The 19,860-nt window shown below is 43.2% G+C and overlaps 1 protein-coding gene and 1 long non-coding RNA gene across 8 annotated transcripts in view; both read left to right on the top strand.

Moving 5' to 3' along the window:
• The window catches only part of diaph2 (diaphanous-related formin 2), a 471,059-nt gene that overhangs the window by 137,311 nt on the left and 313,888 nt on the right, over positions 1-19,860 (top strand). For all 7 annotated transcript variants that reach the window (XM_052073363.1, XM_052073392.1, XM_052073354.1 and 4 more), the window contains 3 exons: positions 9,137-9,276; positions 19,268-19,342; positions 19,423-19,492. In XM_052073363.1, the coding sequence (XP_051929323.1) occupies positions 9,137-9,276; positions 19,268-19,342; positions 19,423-19,492 (285 nt within the window). The remainder of the gene's footprint in view (positions 1-9,136; positions 9,277-19,267; positions 19,343-19,422; positions 19,493-19,860) is intronic.
• Positions 4,996-5,531, top strand: LOC127608239 (uncharacterized). The gene is made up of 2 exons (XR_007964216.1): positions 4,996-5,098; positions 5,196-5,531. It is a non-coding gene; the product is annotated as an uncharacterized LOC127608239 (long non-coding RNA).

The raw sequence follows: 19,860 nt of genomic DNA, 5'->3' as shown, positions 1-19,860 counted from the left end.
TTACACATACACAGGACGCATCGTACGAATAGCCGCAGTTTTACAGTGGTAAAACATACGCCAGCTTAAACATACGGCATGCATGCGCGCACTCTAACACGTTAGCTTGAAGCATACGGTAGCATGCCAAGACATACAGATAAGATAAAAACAAGTTTTTAAAAAGGCAACGAAAGCAGAACTGAGTTCGGGTGTATTTTATTTAGCCATCGTACAATGTTCTCACGTTTTCGATCAATCATCACCCAGAAATCCATCAAAGTCCTCATCCTCCGTATCAGAAGCAGAGGACTGCACATCTCAGTTGTCATTGAATGCATCACATGCTAGTGTGAGTTGCTACGCATTGCCGAGCGGAAAGAAGGAGTAGCAACAGCAAAGTCAACATTTCTCTCGTGTCAAGCTTTCCCACATTTGAAAGTAAAGAACAGAGCGAAACATGGTGGCAGCGCGTGTGTGTGTAGAAAGAATTGAACAATTGTGCAAGTACCGTAATCCATCAAAAACGCCGCGTTCCCTCTCGTTGTTGCGTATTGTGGCGTAACTCGCCCAGCGCTGCCTCTCACTCTTTGTAAAGTTGTGTTTGCCATCGATCATTGTTCCCATGCTGTTCGCAACTTTACTTTGAACGCCCGGTTGATGCCAATGTCCAGCGGTTGGAGTTCTTTAGTCAAGCCTCCGGGAATAACGGCAGGCTCAGAGTTCATTTGCTTGACTTGATTTTTCACCGCTGCTGTGAGATGGTCACGCATGCCAAAAGCATAACCGGTGGCTTTAAGTTTTAACTGAGCTTCGTAGGCATGTCTCTTTGTCGAATTTATTTTCAGGGGTTCTTAGAAACCAAAACCGGAGTTGTTTTGCAACAATGCATTGCCACACGCTATACAAGTGTTGGTACTGGCTTGAGGCGTCCACTTACACGCCCACCCTTCACCATTGGCGGACTAGCTTGTCTGTCCTCTCTCTCCCTCTCTCTCTCTCTCTCTCTCTCCCTCTCCATATATGTATATATACACGCCCACCCTTCTCTGATTGGCCGACTTCTTTCACAGTCACTTCCGCCTTTTCTCTATATAAACAGCGTGTTGGCTGTCAGTCAGATTTTGGAACTCAGCGCATATAAAGGACGCTCCGCACCATAAGGCGTCCTGTCCATTTTGGAGAAAATTTAAGACTTTTAATGGCGCCTTATAGTCGTGAAAATACGGTAATTGGCTACACTACTATGTTGGAATTGATGGCTGCAACACGTTCCAAACAAGCTGGGACAAGGTTGTTTTGGATGCAGTGCTCTCTGATAGGTCGAAGGTCATGGCCTTTGAATGTTATGTTTTTGGCCTTGCCGCTTACATGCACTGATTGGTCCAGATTCTCTGAACCTTTTGATATTATGGACCAAAGATGACGTAATCCCTCAATTCCTTGCAATTATACGTTGTGAAACTCTGTCCTTCAACGATTCAACTTGTGGTGACCCTCACCCAATCTTTGCTTGTGAATTCAGGATAGCTACTTTTTGACCCAATCATGGCACCCACCCATTCACAGTTAGCCTGTTCACCGGTGGGATGTGACAAACAGGGGTTTGATGAGCATTTCTCAACATTATTTTTTTTGCTAGCTGTTCCATCTTTTATGGAACGCATTACAGCCATTAAATTCTAAGTTAAATATTATTGGAAAAAATTAAATGTACCAATTTGAACATTGAATGTTGTCTTGTCTTTGTAATGCTTCACTTAAATATAGGTTGGACATGATTTGCAAATCATTGTATTCTGTTTTGATTGATGAGCATAATGTCCCAATTTCACTGGAATTGGGTTACTAAATGAATGCCTTGATAGCATATTTTTGTTCAACACTGATTTAGTAAAATGTGTCACTTTGTTCTCCTTTTCATGTGGTGGTATCGACCTTTAGCCCCAAAAAGGGAAAAGCATCTCTCCAAAAGAGGGAAGACTGAATTGGATGGTAAGCTTTGGATGAGGAACTATATCTCTTTTTTCATAATTTAACCAGTTAAAATGCATGCAACGTATTTGACAATGAGTGTCAAATCAGGGATGTCCCATTTCATTGCAGATTCGAGTCCAGGCGGGGACCCTGGCGGTCCGATCCTTGGCTGCAGAAGCTAGCTCTTGGGACATGGAATGTCACCTCTCTGGCAGGGAAGGAGCCCGAGCTGGTGTGTGAGGCAGAGAATTTCCGACTGGATATAGTCGGACTTGCCTCCACACACAGCCTGGGTTCTGGTACCAGTTCTCTCGAGAGGGGTTGGACTCTCTTCCACTCTGGAGTTGCTCACGGTGAGAGGCGCAGAGCAGGTGTGGGCATACTCATTGCCCCCCGCCTCAGTGCCTGTACATTGGGGTTCACACCGGTAGACGAGAGGGTTGCCTCCCTCCGCCTTCGGGTGGGTGGACGGGTCCTGACTGTTGTTTGTGCATATGCACCAAACAGCAGCTCAGCATACCCACCCTTTTTGGAGTCCTTGGAGGGTGTGCTGGAGAGTACTCCTGCTGGGGACTCCATTGTTCTGCTGGGGGACTTCAATGCTCACGTGGGCAATGACAGTGATACCTGGAGGGGCGTGATTGGGAGGAACGGCCCCCCCGATCAAAACCCGAGTGGTGTTTTGTTATTGGACTTCTGTGCTCGTCACGGATTGTCCATAACGAACACCTTGTTCAAACATAAGGGTGTCCATATGTGCACTTGGCACCAGGACACCCTAGGCCGCAGTTCGATGATCGACTTTGTAGTTGTATCATCGGATTTGCGGCCGCATGTTCTGGACACTCGGGTGAAGAGAGGGGCGGAGCTGTCAACTGATCACCACCTGGTGGTGAGTAGGCTCCAATGGTGGGGGAAGATGCCGGTCCGTCCTGGCAGACCCAAACGTATAGTGAGGGTTTGTTGGGAGCGTCTGGCGGAATCCCCTGTCAGAAGGAGTTTCAACTCCCACCTCCGACAGAGCTTTTCCCATGTTCCGGGGGAGACGGGGGACATTGAGTCCGAGTGGACCATGTTCCGTGCCTCTATTGTTGAGGCGGCCAATCTGAGTTGTGGCCGTAAGGTGGTTGGTGCCTGTCGTGGCGGCAATCCCCGTACTCGCTGGTGGACACCAGCAGTAAGGGATGCCGTCAAGCTGAAGAAGGAGTCCTATCGAGCCTTTATGGCCTGTGGGACCCCAGAGGCAGCTGACGGGTATCGACTGGCCAAGCGGACCGCGGCTTCGGTGTTCGCCGAGGCAAAAACTCGAGCGTGGGAAGAGTTCGGTGAGGCCATGGAAGCGGACTTCCGGACGGCTTCGAGGAAATTCTGGTCCACCATCCGACGTCTCAGGAGGGGGAAGCAGTGCACCACTAACACTGTGTACAGTGGGGATAGGGCGCTGCTGACTTCGACTCGGGACGTTGTGAACCGGTGGGCAGAGTACTTCGAAGACCTCCTCAACTCCACCAACACGCCTTCCTTGGAGGAAGCAGAGCCTGGGGACTCTGAGGTGGGCTCTCCTATCTCTGTGGTTGAAGTCACCGATGTGGTTAAAAAGCTCCTCGGTGGCAAGGCCCCAGGGGTGGATGAGATCCGCCCGCAGTTCCTCAAGGCTCTGGATGTTGTGGGGCTGTCCTGGTTGACACGCCTCTGCAACATCGCGTGGTCAACAGGGAGAGTGCCTCTGGATTGGCAGACCGGGGTGGTAGTCCCTCTTTTTAAAAAGGGGGACCGGAGGGTGTGTTCCAACTACAGAGGGATCACACTCCTCAGCCTCCCTGGTAAGGTCTATTCAGGGGTGCTGGAGAGGAGGGTCCGTCAGGAAGTCGAGCCTCCAATTGAGGAGGAGCAGTGTGGTTTTCGTCCCGGCCGTGGAACAGTGGACCAGCTCTACACCCTTAGCAGGGTCCTTGAGGGTATGTGGGAATTCGCCCAACCAGTCTACATGTGTTTTGTGGACTTGGAGAAGGCGTTTGACCGTGTCCCTCGGGGAGTTCTGTGGGGGGTGCTTTGTGGGTATGGGGTACCGAACCCCCTGATACGGGCTGTTCGGTCACTATACCACCGATGTCAGAGTTTGGTTCGCATTGCCAGCAGTAAGTCGGAATCGTTTCCAGTGGGGGTAGGACTCCGCCAAGGCTGCCGTTTGTCGCTGATTCTGTTCATAACCTTTATGGACAGAATTTCTAGGCGCAGCCGAAGCGTTGAGGGGGTCAGTTTTGGGGGCCTCAGTATTACATCCCTGCTTTTTGCAGATGATGTGGTGCTGTTGGCTCCTTCAAACGGGGCTCTCCAACTCTCACTGGAGCGTTTCGCAGCCGAGTGTGAAGCGGTTGGGATGGAAATCAGCACCTCCAAATCTGAAACCATGGTCCTCGGTCGGAAAAGGGTGGAGTGCCCCCTCCGGGTCGGGGAGGAGATCTTACCCCAAGTGGAGGAGTTCAAGTATCTTGGGGTCTTGTTCACGAGTGGGGGTAGGAGGGAGCGGGAGATCGACAGGCGGATCGGTGCAGCGTCTGCTGTGATGCGGACGTTGTATCGGTCTGTCGTGGTGAAGAAGGAGCTGAGCCAAAGGGCGAAGCTCTCAATTTACCGGTCGATCTACGTCCCAACCCTCACCTATGGTCACGAGCTATGGGTCGTGACCGAAAGAACGAGATCCCGGATACAAGCGGCTGAAATGAGTTTTCTCCGCAGGGTGTCCGGGCTCTCCCTTAGAGATAAGGTGAGAAGCTCAGTCATCCGGGAGGGGCTCAGAGTCGAGCCGCTTCTCCTCCACATCGAGAGGAGCCAGATGAGGTGGCTTGGGCATCTGATTCGGATGCCTCCTGAGCGCCTCCCCGGTGAGGTGTACCGGTCATATCCCACCGGGAGGAGACCCAGGACACGCTGGAGAGACTATGTCACCCAGCTTGCCTGGGAACGACTCGGGATTCCCCGGGGAGAGCTGGAAGAAGTAGCTAGGGAGAGGGAAGTCTGGGCTTCCCTGCTAAAGCTGTTGCCCCCGCGACCCGGCCCCGGATAAGGGGTAGATGATGGATGGATGGAAAAAACCTTACACCCAAAGAGCAGGCAAAATCTAAATTGGAGAAAAAGACAAGTACTTTTATTTTTTTTACGTATAAAATCCACATTGTAAAGCTATCACAAGGTGGTCTTTGTGAGTATCATTAAATTGCAATTGTCATCATATTTAGGGTCTCCCAGAGCAAATTTGAGGAGACCATGGAATGAAGAAGAAAAGGCTGCTGTGGAAAAACACCTGGGGAGACTTATAAAAGGGTGTCAAGCAAGAACAATGCACTGACTGCAAAATGAAAGAGCCGCAGGCCTTGGGTCAAAGAACCTGTAAAGACGTAAAGAACTTCAAGAAAAGATCTGCTTCTCGAGTTCTTCATTTTTAAATTTAAATTTTCCTGCTGGAGTATTTTTTTTTTCAATTCTTTTCTACTCTTCCTGAGCAGTGTTGTTAAAAATGTTCTACTTGAGGTGAGATTTAATGTTGACATGTACTTATAAAGTTTTACAATATATTTGATTTAGTTCCGTAAATTAATTGGCCAAAGCATGGGTCACTTTTATTGTAGTAGTAATTGTACAGCAATCAATCGGTTCAAGTTGTGATTGATATATAATGTATAAATGAGGAACTCTGCTTATCTTAAGTTGAAACTATCAAATTATTCATAAAACAGACTACTCACACTTTTTAAAATTAAAATACAAAATGTCTGCTGTGTAATTGCAGGTTAATAAGAGAGGAAAAACTCTGAAGGCCATACCAAAAGTTGATTTGTATGCTTAACTGCAACAAAACCAAAAAAGATAAGATATTTTAACCAAAGTCACAACAGGAGTGAGGACTTTGAATGTGCCCATTCAGAGTCCTCACTCCTGCTATGATTTCAGTTTCAAGTCTACTTTTTATTGCTCTGTTTTTTAAAGAAGTTGAAGTGGGGAAAGTAGTTGGGGTGACATCTAGTGTACAAATCTAAGACTAGTTCCTCTCTAAACCTATCAGAAAGGGTGGTCCTCACTCCCTATCTGGAGTTACCCGGACCTCACAAATATAGTCTTACAGGAATGTGTGTGTGTGTGTGTGTGTGTGTGTGTGTGTGTGTGTGTGTGTGTGTGTGTGTGTGTGTGTGTGTGTGTGTGTGTGCACGCGTGTCTGTATGTGTGTGTGTCTGTGTGTGTGTGAATGGTTGTTTGTGTCTATATGTGCCTTGCAACTGACTGGCAACCAATTTAGGTTGTAGTCTGCCTTTTGACCGAAGTCAGCTGGGACAGGCTCTAGCAACTCCCCGCAGCCCAGTTCACCATAAACTGAAATGTCATTTTTGACCCAACAAAAACATTACAGGCTGATAACCTGAAATGTTTGATATGAACCAACAATTAGGTTAGTTTGATAAGAACTAAACCAGAATTTGGACTCAACACAAACAATCCAAAAATTGAGTTAGTGAAATAACGCAACTGTTTTTAGACTGTAAGGGAGACATTTTGTTTTGTCTCAACTGCTTCCAAACGGTATGCCCGACCATCATTGATTAAAAAAAAATGTTAAGGCATCCAACAATGGACACGTAAGACTCAACTGACGCCATTTGAAGTCTGTCGCTTACAAAAGTGACAAAAGCAAAGCAGTTAAACACACCTCTAGTTTTACCGCAGTTTGTCTGGCCAGTGTAAATGATGATCTCATGTTTTGTGGACAGTTTCTTTCATGTCGATTAGCATAGCAGTGACTGCTCTCCAATCTAGTGTGCGTACAAATTAATGTTCTGATTTATTCCGTTCCAGCCTTCCTCTATTCTTGATTATTTTTTTCTTTATTTCTCCATGATGATTCTTTTTGCTTTTTTTTCCAAACTCACATTTTATTAGATTCCAAATTGGCATGTGCACTAGATGACCTTATCACCAGTTGATACAATAGCAAAATGAATGCCGCTGACATCTATTTGCGGGAATAATGATATCAATTATTTTGCCTATCCCTATTCACTTTGCCCAAGGTTTTCTTCACAGTGTCATAAAATACAACTTCCGTGCTTCATTGCACATGTAGCGCTTATCAATGTGGATGAAGGTTGAATTCGGTTTTTGTGTTGTACCTCCGAAAAGCTTTTCAGCCCAACTTCATCTCTTCTAATTTGTTGCACATAATAAAATGATCTCAGCGTCCCAGGGTAGAACAGCGTTCTCTGACCCTTCCTGGAGGGAGCCACTGGGCTGCACGTTTAGTTTGCTTTTTATTGATTTAGACCCCATAATGACTGCACCTACTTTTTCCTCCTCTCCCTGGGTGACAAGAAGACGCATTTCTCTGCGAGTGCAACACATATTTTTTACTTTTTTTGTTGCTTTTACTGACACTGAACTAGTTTGCTGTCATAGGACAATTAAGGTATCTTTTAATGCTGTATCTTCTGTATCTGGATTCAGCTCACTTGAGTGAAATGCTACAGTTTTTTGCAATCTAAGACTGCTTCTGGTTTCTGCTTTCAGAAAAAAAAGTGATTCATTCAACGTGATTGTGCTTTGCAGGAGAACAGCGTGCATCCTTTAGCCCAAATAAATGAGCAATCTCATTACCTGGAAAAGTGCCTATTAGCACAGTTGACTTTGTTGGAAAACCAGCTGTTTGGGGATCAACACAGAGCATATAATTTTGCCGAGCAGCCGCGTTCCAAGCATATCTAATGATGTTTTTTGTTTCTGCTCGGTACTTTGACTCGACTTCCTTTTGGACGTGACTAAGGATGTGACTAAGGATGTGACTTGAAGGTAGTTTGTATTCCCCCCTGAGACAGAGAGAGAGAGAGACAGAGAGAGAGAGACACTCTGATGTGTACTGGGATGTCTGTGCACAGTTTGCATACAAATGTGATGTTGGGGTCATTTTGACCCAGATACTTTAATATGGGCAAGTAGCTTTTCAGATCCAAAAGAAACATGTCTAATTGATTAACAGTACTTTGTTTTGACTGCTCAGTGACTTCCAGATACCCAGCCAGGTATGTGTAGAGCAGGAACTTTCTTTTATTTGACTCGTCACTCTTCTCATGTCATTTCTATGACCAACATACAAAAATGATTCTCCAGAATAATAAGCTTCATCACAGAGTTTGAACTGGGATAGTGATGCAGAGGAAGACATTTCAGAGACACAGGATCTTTCTGGCACATATGGCATCAAAATGTGGGCAGCCTGTGATGCAATATCTAGTTTTGCATGGAATATGCAAGTGCATACTGGAAAGCTACCTGGAGGAGCATCTGAGAAGATTCAGATGATGCGAGTGGTTCTGAAGATGAGTGAAGGATTGCAAAGTCATAACTTCTTTACAATATTACGGCCTTGGAGATGAAGTTCAGGGGAGAAAGCTGACTATGTTGGCAACAGTCAGAAGAAATAAAAAAAATTCCCGGTGAAATTCTGAAGATGCAGGGCAGACCTCTGCATTCCTCAGTATTTGTTTTCACTGAGAAAGCAACAGTTGTGTCATATTGCCCAAAGAAAAACAAAAATGTTCTTGTAATGGGCACAATGTACACTGATGCATCTCAGAACATCTCAGAAAGGGAAGACATGAAGCCACAAATGATCCTGGATTACAACTCCACCAAAAGGGGATTTGACAATCTGACAGCACACATACAACTGCCAGTGCAATACTTTGTAGATAAAACACTGAAAATCTCGGAAAAAGTTAAATGAAAAAAAGAAGCGTAACATGGAAAAACTTTAACTAAACAGTTCTTAAATATACTTTTGGGATTAAAAGTCTGTTGTCTGTCTCTTATCTGAATGTTTACATCATCTTAAACAAAGTTGTTACTGGTGCAACCTGTTTTTTGACTATTTTGTGTGGATTTTTACAGTGCGGGTCAAAATGACCCACAACATAATCAATGTGATTTTTTTTCAACATAATATGAGGGTTAAAACAGTTTTGGGAGATAATTTTTATATGTTATGTGCAAAAGCCTTTATAACCAAGCATTATGTGTCCAACGACTGACACGTAATTCAAATGGCCTGGAAAAAAAAAACAAAAAACTGAAAGACTTCAGGTCTTGGGGTTTCTTTTATGGCGCCATCATGTGAACTTATGTGTTTTGCTTCCAGGGAGGACTGAGGAACAGCAAACATGAATGTACGCTCTCATCCCAGGAATATGTCCATGAGCTACGTTCTGGTATCACAGAGGAAAAGCTGCTCAATTGCCTGGAGTCGCTTCGGGTTTCTCTCACGAGTAACCCCGTCAGGTTAGTACCTCACATTTGTCTTGGTATTTGTTCTGCATGTCGAAAACGTGACGTTAAAGACACATCTTTGGGTGAAATATGTCTCTAAAGTTCTAAACACCATGGTGCATGATGCCACACAAGGCTTCTTCAAATTTCCCAAGATTTAAGCCTTTTAGCCGGAGTGCGTCTTGGGTTTTGGTTTTCGCCGTGTTGGTTTTTAAAAAGAGGTGGTGTTCAAAAGTACTAAGGTATTCTATTTAACTTATATTATTTCTGGTCAAAAGCATGACTTTGCCACTGTTTTCCACTTTGTGGATGTGGCTTCGTCAGTCCGCACCATTAGAACCATGAATCAAATCAGATAGTTATGATTTTGCTCCTAAGCCACTTGTTTATTCAAGGATATTCCACATGCTCTTCACAGCTGTGCAGCAAGTCATTAAGTGTATTGTAATGACTGGTATACTTGTCATATCTGGAAATGTACCCACTCCGTTCCTCATTAATATATTTCAAACTAGATATGATAGCGCCACCATTTGTTTCTAGCCCAACTCCAAGTCTCATTACACTCAGCTACTGTGTTTTGAAAACAACCATGCTTCCAAATACGCCCCCCCCCCTCCTCCCTACAATGAAGCGTTCCCTCAATTTTATTTCTGGTCCCACTACCACAGGCAAATGCTCTTATTTTACAAGCCAGCTGCTGAAGATGGTGTGTGAATCAATGATGGACACGTGAAATAAGTGATCAATGGTGTGAGTCGAGTCCAACAAACGCCGGTTGAGTCACGGTGTTCCCAAAGGGACAACTACATTATCTTAATGTCTGTAACAGTCAACCGTACGACTCCTGTTGAATTAATAGGAAGAAAGACTCAACAGTGACGTTTTCTCATTGGAAACCGTTTGCTCTAATAACACAAGCACACCACCTATTAACTATGCGTGTCAGCATATGTAATTAAAATGTGTTATTGCGTTCTACACTCACTTTCACTACTTTGCAGGTACTAACAGTGAAGATTCATTAGTGTTCCGGCTACCATTCCTGCCTTCTCAACCAAGAAATTGAGATGGGATATACTTGAGGTTGTAGTTATTATAGTCAACGCCGACTTACATGTGAAGCGTGACTTAATTTAAATAAAACAATCTCCAAACCCTCGGTGGTCCATATGCAAGCCAACAGCCCTTACCCCACCCTCACCCAAATTGAATTTATTCTCAACAGGATGCACTTTTAATATATTTTATTGTAAAAACCTAATTCAAACCTTTGAATGTCAGGAGGACAGTGAAGCCAAACCCCTTTGGCCTCGTGCCTCGGGGAATTTAAGTCAGCGTTCCCGCTCGGAAAAGGCCAGCTAGCTGCTGCTGAATGAATGTACTATGTGAGGCCGAGCTTTTCCTGTGGGTGTTTTCCAATGACCCGCATGCATGTAAGGGGCACCGTGATTTATGAAGGCATCACCTCCTGTGGCGAGGCAGGTCCGCAGGGTTCCTGAGGGCACCGGAAAGATTATTCATATCTCCCCACTGGAGATTTGATGCCTCATCCAACTGCTGGAGTTTCATCTGTGTAAAATCATAATGAATGTACTGTAAACCACCAGCAAGATGGCCTACTGGTTAACATGTATGGTATTTGTGGTGTTGAGGGCTCTCGCTCATGGGAACTCGCTTTTGGGAACCAATTGTTCTCACAATCCATCGAATACTCAGGTAAAAATACGACGCTTTGTCCACATTACTGAAAACAATCTTTTCTTTTTAAACTCTTTATACACTCTTGATCACTGCTTAGCGATGTTTTGCTAATCGGGCTGGGCGATGTAACTTCATCGTATCGAAATAGAGATGTGAACCTTCAAGAAATTAATATTGAAATGAGCACGATACCAGCGATACAGTATCACCTGAACTTGCCACACCTGTGTTGCATGCAAATTTCTGGTGAATAACCCACAATTCCTCCTTCCAAGTTTAGTTTTGATCGACAGCACATGACAATCACCTTGCAGAGGGTGAGAGGGAAGAGGGACACAGGCAGGCACTGCCGCCGAGACAACTCACACGCAAGAAATCCACTTCTGTGTTTGCTGTCAAGTATACACAGACGGTACATGTAGATTGTCTTTTAGAACTATGAATGATGTGACCATATTTATAATTTCAAAAGAACTAGTGGCTAAAATAGCAGAGCTTGTTGGAAAAATGTACGAACAGCCTGCGGCTCCCGGGTCTATTCAATTGAATGCACCGGTGGGGTGCCATTCTATTTCGGTCGCAATGCTCGTCTTCGTTGACTGCCACCATCTTTTTGTGGATTAATAAAAAGTAATATCATGTAACAGATTGTAAGGGGACCCTCAAAACGTGATCCAGGCATAGTTCATATCACTGGGAGTCCACACATCACATCACCAAGTAATGCATCAATGCATATACAACCATCGTCATGTGTGCGGGTGAGTGATTTATTTATTTATTAAGATATCTGCCACAAATAATGAGCAATTAAATTTTTGCCATTTCCTGCAGCCACAGATGCAGGTAGCTATCTATGCTAAAATACGTTAGCTGGCCAAGCTTCATCTTGCACCAAGAAAGGTTAAACAGGGCATGATGATTTTGTGGAAAATGCTGTGGTCGAGTGACGTGGTGATTGGATGTACCGAGACGAAGCTTATCTGGTTCAGTGGCAGTGCTGTTTAATTCCAAAAGTACCATCCTGTGCACTACACTTTGTGAAAGGCGTGAAAGCATAATTTGCAAAATGAGTACACTAGAAATGGGCGTTTGCGCCGTTGTGGGACTGAACCCAGCCAACTTGATGCTTGGCCAATCGAAGCAGCTCTGCTCATTCCCTTTAAATTTAGTGCAGCTGATGCACACGGTCTACATGGCAGAGACCGAATGGACTCGCTTAATTGGCCGTCCGAATAAAACAGCACAATGTGCTCCTTCAAACATCGGCCCAAATAATTGTCTAAATGGCTGATGTTTGCCGACTTTTATTTATTTGTTTTACATTATCAAAGAGCGCGGCACGCGGCTCCATCAAGGGGGGAGTGTTTGACCTCGGGGAACATGCTTTTTTATTTCGATTTTTTTTTTTTTTAACTGTCCTACAAAGCTGCAATTGCACCTCCACTACATTAGGGGGCAGTGGGACTCTCATTGGCAGAGTGTGCCAATGCACTGAGCATGCGCACTTTTGCACACAGCACAGAGTATGAGTAGACACGAAGTCGACAGGCGGAGAGAGACTGAGATAAGAGACAAACGAAAGTCTCCCGAAATTTAAAACGGGGAAATATGACGAAGCGTATGCAGCACTTGGCTTCACTGTGACTACTGTTGGAGACGAGGAAGGACTGGTGTCTAATTACTGTATCTATAAATGTTGGCAGCGGACAGCTTAAACCCAGATAAATTAAGGTGTCACTAAAGACACCCCAATCACGTTGACAAGCCGCTTGAGTTCTTTTCAGCGAAAATGTGCCGGAAATTTCCATCAATCTTCCCACTTTGTGACTGCTACTCGTAGCCATTAATCCAGACATCATCTTTGATTTAAAAAAAATCATCACACATTATTTTATATATTTTGTTTTGCTATTTGAAGTTTATTTTTAAATATTGTGCTCTGTGATAATGTTGGTGATGGGTTTAAATGCATTATTAATTACTGATTATATGAAATTGTATTCTGCAGTACTGTGTGGTTTGACATGCTCAGTCAAAAAATATAGTTTAATTCAGGATTTAATTTTATTTTTGAATTTCAGATGAACTTTAGATTTAGTAACTGTAAGAGAAAATATTTATTCTTTGTTTTAAGTAGGTCCATATTTATTTTTTATTCTTATACGTTAAGAAGGATACCGTGTTATGCAAAGGTGTACATATAACAGTTTTATAGACAAATGATACTATTTATAGTCGTCCCGGGGGGGGGGGGGAGATGTTTTCCTCTTCCTCGGGGGGGCATGACAGAAAATAATTGAGAACCACTGCTGTAATCTAACCATTTACAGCAGTCGTCCACAAGTAACATTGGTCTCATAATTTAATTTCCATAAATCTATCCCGGACCTTCTTTTCCATAAATTATGTATATAATGACATTTTTTGATAAGGTCATTCTATGGAGCTGTCATTTAAAAAAGACCAGCAATGCTTCGGTGAGCAATGCAAGTTGTAAGAGGAATTGACCTGGATGTCATTGTTTTACACGGCAAGTAAGGTTTCTGTTTGTGTAATAAATACATACATACATAAAGACATTGACATTTACATGTCCTGTTCAGATGAGGTAGCGAACCTCCACTCACACAGTTACACAGTCATTCATTTATGCGCATTTAATTTGGTTTTATCCTATTACCTTGACCAGAGGTAACGCACTATATAGACATTATTATTGTAAATGTCCCCATTGTGGGACGAATAAAGGATATCTTATGTTTGTTATGTTATGAAAGATGTTTGTTGTTGTTTTTTTTTTTTTTTTCTCCTTTCTTCTTTCTACATACATTCTTGCTGCTGGAGGCTATAAATTTCCCCACTGTGGGACGAATAAAGGATATCTTATCTTATCTTATTTAACCCTGGGTTTAACACACATTAATTACACACGGAGTTTAAGCACGTGCAGGACACCGTCGCCCTCACCAGTTTATGAGACTTGCACGGTCTGTATGCCTGATAGGGACTAGTATGGCTCAGGGCTTTGCGGCTTAAAAAGACCTTGTCTTTTTGCCGGCGCGCAAACACTCAATCACCGTTGAAAGAGTTCCTTCTCAACAAACCCCTCTCAGGCTCACACAGGGTCTCGAACCAGGCGTTCGAACCAAACTACAACACCTGTCCTGAGAGTGTTTCAATTAAAAACAGGTTTAAAGACCCCGCCGTCTTTACAAACCCGGCGCACAAACACTCCTCGAGTGTCGATGCGCAGTTTAAGTACGTACAGGACACCGCCGCCCTACTTACCACCAAGAGTAGTCCTCTCTCCTCTGGGATTCGCTTCAACCCTCAGCCCCCAGACGAGGAGCCGAAACCCAGTCCCAGAAAGGGTGTCTTTGCCTTGGCCACGGTCTTCCTGGCCGTCGACTCAGCGTCTGGAGGCGTCAGGTATGTTGCGATCCCGGACGAGCCCCCAAAAATGTCTGAGAAATTTGAGACAAATTCAACATCTGGTAACTCAAAAATACATATGACAAATATTAATGACCTCATAATTTCTTTAATAAATGCATTGCTGCACCCGTACAATTGACGGCCAATGAAATGCCGTTGGGAGGGAGTCTCATTTTATGCATTATATATATAATAACTTTTTAAAAAAATAATTGACGATTAAATAATTACATTAACAATTTTTTTTAAACCCCTCAATGTTCTAGTCAACAACAAATTATGTGAAGCAGGATGGAGAGAAAATTCAGGGCTCAGGGCATTGTTTCTCCTAATTAATATGAATGGTCTTGATTGTCATGGATCACAGCACACTTTTGCTTGTGAGTCTTCTGGTTCCTCTATGTTAATGTAACCTTATACGGTTTGTTATCAGAGGGAAAGTGAGTGCCACTTGGATCGCAGTGTACCACAGTCATGCTTTTCTTAGAGCGAAATAAGAAAAATGCTCCTGTCCTTGGAAAAAAAAAATCCGAAAAAATTTGCAAGATGTATTTAAATGAAGTGAATATTGCTACTGTACATATATTTTTTAATCCTTAAATTATGCTGCACATATAGATACAGTGGGGATTTGGCATTCAACCACACACTGTCATAGGGTACGTTTGAAACATTATGGCTAGCTAGTGAATAGTGTGAGACGGTAATTTCTAATGGAAAAAGGCAAAACACACGAGCCAGTTCTTGCGCTGGCTGGAAAGAGATCTAGTGAATGCTTATGGAATGCTGTCATTCAAACACCCCCAAAATTGGATTCTCTCACTGATCAACTCCAAAACGTTTGGCACTTTTATCCTACATTTTGCCCAAACCCAAAGCTAAAAAACTTTAAGGTACCCCAGGACTTAAAAATACAATAAATGACAGCTTTGTCATTAATCTGTTGTGTATTAATTTGACTGCTTAGCATGACTTTTCTTCTTTTTCCTGTGTGTTTGGGCAGCCTGCTAATTTGCTCCCACAGGCTTGTGTTTGTCTAATAGTTTAACTGGCGAGGCTGCACACCTGTTTGACAGCCCAGGTGGCTCCGGGGCCTTTGTGCTGAGGGCTTTATCTCACAGGCAGTCCCACACAGGTGTGTGGCAGGCGAATTCGAACAGCCTCCCACAGATGGAATCGCCCGAAGCATTGGCTGCCTACTGTTTTCAGTCTCTTCTCTACAGCTGCCATGTTTTTCACTTGTTTTCCCCAGACAATTATAGAGCCTGTTATCCGATTGCCCATCTGCTAAGATGGGCAATCGGTACTACTGTTAGTGAAACCAGATTTTTCTAAACCCTGTGCAGGTGACCCATATGTCCACCTGGTGATTGCCCCTAAAAATAAAGATGTGCCCTTCCTTTGGCAGCAATGATTTGAACACCAGCTAAGTGATATGTGGCTTTGTGTTCAGCCCGTGTATTGCTGAGCGGGCATTAAATCCACCGTGAATCCCCCGCTGATTGGAGAAAAGTCCTTAAAAATGGCTGAATTGGTCCACAAAAGTCATTAAAGGTCCATAAATAAAAAGCAAGTGGAAGAGTGGGAACCCTGAATTATGCGACAGTCAGTTGTCTGCTTGGAAGTCATTAAATCATCCGTTTTGCAACCAGGAACAGGTGTGCAGCAGGAAAGACCGGAACACCACTGCCACATGCTGGGGACTAAACAGAACGGAATCATGACAATTTTAAGGACTTTATCTTGAGACCTACCTAACAGTGGAACCTATGAAAGACGTAAAATGAATAAAAAATCTTTGTTCGTAGGGCCCGAGCCAAGAAATGTGAGGATGATGGGATTGAAATCATTTGGATTTTGTCAAAAAAATAGCTTTATTTAAACACAAGCACTTCATTTGCTGAATTTCACACAAAATGCATCGTTTAACGACTTAATCTAAATGTCTTTACTCACACAAAAAAGCCGGCGTCATATCTCGTTCGAGTGTAGGCATATTTTTCAGCAAAAAGAATCGTGTTGATCAGTGATCCAGTCATGACTCACAGCAAGTAACATAACTACCAAATACATCACAGACAACGAACAATGACATCCAGCCGTGCAATCAGGAAGTCATTTGCGACTGATTTGACTTTGCAATACTCAGGTGATAGAATGATTTTCCGCATTTTGGGCTGGAGTGTGAGCTGATGTTGAAAGCTACTTATGCGGAGGAGAAGAGTCATTACATTGGCTTGTGCATTGTTGATATTAATAGTTTGTCTGGAATATGGCGACATGTTTGACATACTAAATTGCTGAACCAGCCATCGATGTTCTTTGGTTTCAAGCGACAACTCATAAAGCTATTTGCATTTGGCCTTCCGTTGCACCGAACGAGTCAGCGTTCCTTCAGGGCGAATGAAGGACTTCAGTTGAAACACAAGACAGAAGAAATAGATGCTTCCCATAAAAAAGACTCCCCACCTACTGCTGATGAAATAACACGTGATGGAAAACAATTATAAAACATCAAAACTAACCAAAATTTGAGTGCTCATACCACGTCCTTGACACTTTGAATCATGGATTGATAAACAGAATTGTGCTACTTTCTCGTGTGGACATTGCAGAAGTATCATTTGTTGTTATTGTTGCACCAACAACTTGCAGTGAATTAATTTCTTCTCTAGTTACTTTATCTAAACGAAGAGCATTTGTGCAAATGTACGGTACTGTTGTTGTTTTAATCTGCTGCTCACAGAACATTACATTCAGGATGTACTTTCAAGAACACTTTAGAGTTATTTTCAAGATCCTCTTATTTGTTTTCAAATCTCTAAATGACCTCGCGCCACGTTACCTCTCTGAGCTCATCCGCCCCTACACACCTGCCCGGCGCCTCAGGTCTGCGGACCAGACATTATTAGAAGTACCAAGAAGTAAACTGAGGCTCAGAGGGGATCGAGCCATTTCTGTTGCTGGTCCCTCTCTCTGGAATGAACTCCCACTGAACATTCGGCAAGCCTCCTCGCTGCCCATCTTCAAAACCCTCCTCAAAACTCACTTGTATTCTTTGGCATTCGAGTCAGCATGACTTAGATTTGTTCTTGGTTTTACCGTTTGGTGCTTCCTACCGTCTTTGTTACGATTTATTTTACTGTTTATTGTATATGTTAAATTGCTCCATGTACAGCACTTTGTATGCAGCGATGGCTGTTTGAAAGTGCTCTAAATACAATCGAATTGAATTGAAGAAAAACTGCACATGATGTTTGTTTGAATCATGAACTGCAGCATAGGATCACATTGTTGTCTCCAGCAAAACAAACTAGCTTGCCATCATTTTGCGCGCACACTCTTCTCCATTTGTTTTATAGGGTTCTTAACACCGTTGTGCTGTTCTTTACGATTGAGCGTATCGATATGGACAATATCTGCCAGGTCAAGTTCTTGTTTTCTTTGCATGTTCATGTCACCACATTTGCTTTGGAAATGTGAAACATCGCCAAATAATAACCACAATCGAAAATGAATGCAACCGGCATTACTACGATGGTAAATTCTTGTATGGCATCTAATAAACAGCATTTATCTGCACAGATTTTATTCCCATTGCCTTGCTCCCTAAAAATGGATAACATCATCAAGGGGAAGGTGTGTAAAAAGTGAACTTTGATTCTCTTTCACCTCCTTCGCGTCTGGATCCCAAACTGTGTTGTTATTCTGCACTTCACCAAGTTACAGTGTGCTCCCATTTTTATTTTGTTGTTTATTTTTTTTATGACCAGATGCCGGATGGAAGCATTGAAAGTGTAATTAAAAAGCAGCCCCGTATGTAACTGGACAACCAGATTGCAGTCAGACACAAAAGTAGCGATGGATGGAGAACTTGCAGTTATAAAAGTGAATTACAAGCAATAGCGAAACGAGACTTACATTTTGGTTCTTTCATTGTATGTAAATGTGTGAGAAAAAGCAAAGCCGTTTCATGATTTAAATAGGAGAATATGCGTGTTTCTTTGACGCAATCCTGCTGCAATTTGCAGATTTTTGTCTCAAATTATAGCCCGTGCTAATTTAGTCACTGCTCAAAGTAATACCTCAGCGCAAGTTAACCAGCCACCTCAGGCAACAGCATTCCCAACTTAGTCGAGGCCCTCCCTCGACATGGCGACTCGATACAAAAGGCTTTAACGGCCAAACAATTGTTTTTCCAAGTGATTATCTGAAATGAACGTCAGGAGATGGCTCCGTCGATTTTGTTGTTTATTGACAGTGTGGTGTACTGGAAACGCGCATTGCCAAAGGCATCATCTGGCTGTGACCGCTCGGCCGAAGCCCCGCTACCCCACCACCACAATCCCTCCTCCCGCTCGCCTCCTTAGACAAACAGGCTCATCTGCACTGGATCATTTGCCATCTCCCGATATGCCGTGGTTTATAGGCAATTACCTCTCGCGATCCGTTATCGATTACAGTGTTATCTTTCTCGCATTGCTCAATTTTGGCCACGGGGACGCGGAGGCACTCCGCGAGAGTGGCTGGATACAAACAGCTCAGTGATGGGAACTGTAGTGAAGATAGATGCGTGTTCACTTGCTCCCAAATGGGTGCAGTTTAAATTTGAACTGTATTCAGTGTCAGGGAGGCCACGGCTGGGCTGCTCGGCTGGCGTCGTGTCGGGAATTAAAACCCACAACAAGAGTCCATTTATACAAGTGTTTCGAACCTGTGACATTTGTTTGAATGAGTTGTTTTCTCAAGGGTTAAGCTAATATATTATGTTACCCACTCTCTATATTAAAAGAGCTTTTCATGCCAAGACTGTGTCAAAAATACTGACTGGATATTTTCTGTTCTTATACTTCCTTCACAGTTGGGTTAATAACTTTGGTCATGAGGGTCTTGGACTTCTTCTCGATGCGTTGGAGAAGCTCTTGGACAAGAAGCAGTGAGTATACTACAAAATCGTTTTATTTTGATGAGGAGCAAACTCTTTTTAATAATTTTTTTGTTTTTGCTTTTTTCCAGGCAAGAGAACATTGATAAACGGAATCAGCACAAACTTATTCAGTGCTTGAAGGCTTTCATGAATAACAAGGTTTGTGTGAATCAATAACATATTCTAAACATGTCTTTCATTCATTCATTCATTCATTCAAAATAACATTCTAAGAAAGATGATCTTATAATATAGGGAGCACAGCATTCATTTTTGTCCTTGTGTAAGATTTGGTTTGAATTTAAAAGATGCGAGTCATCTTATTTACATTACAGTTTAGAGGAGGAAACTGATGCTAAAGAAATTTTTCTCAACTCTCACCAGTCATGCAGATTTGCTCATATATATGTATATATTTGCCTAAAGCCTACTGCACAGCTTTATTTTGCTTTAAAAAAGCCCTCCTTTTGAATTGTACTCAATGGTCTGGATTCCACTGTCGGATGATGCTGTGTTGAGAGAATGAG

This window comes from Hippocampus zosterae, chromosome 1 (genome assembly GCF_025434085.1).
Source record: "Hippocampus zosterae strain Florida chromosome 1, ASM2543408v3, whole genome shotgun sequence".
Classification (NCBI taxonomy): domain Eukaryota; kingdom Metazoa; phylum Chordata; class Actinopteri; order Syngnathiformes; family Syngnathidae; genus Hippocampus; species Hippocampus zosterae.
This window is presented reverse-complemented; position numbering and strand designations above follow the sequence as displayed.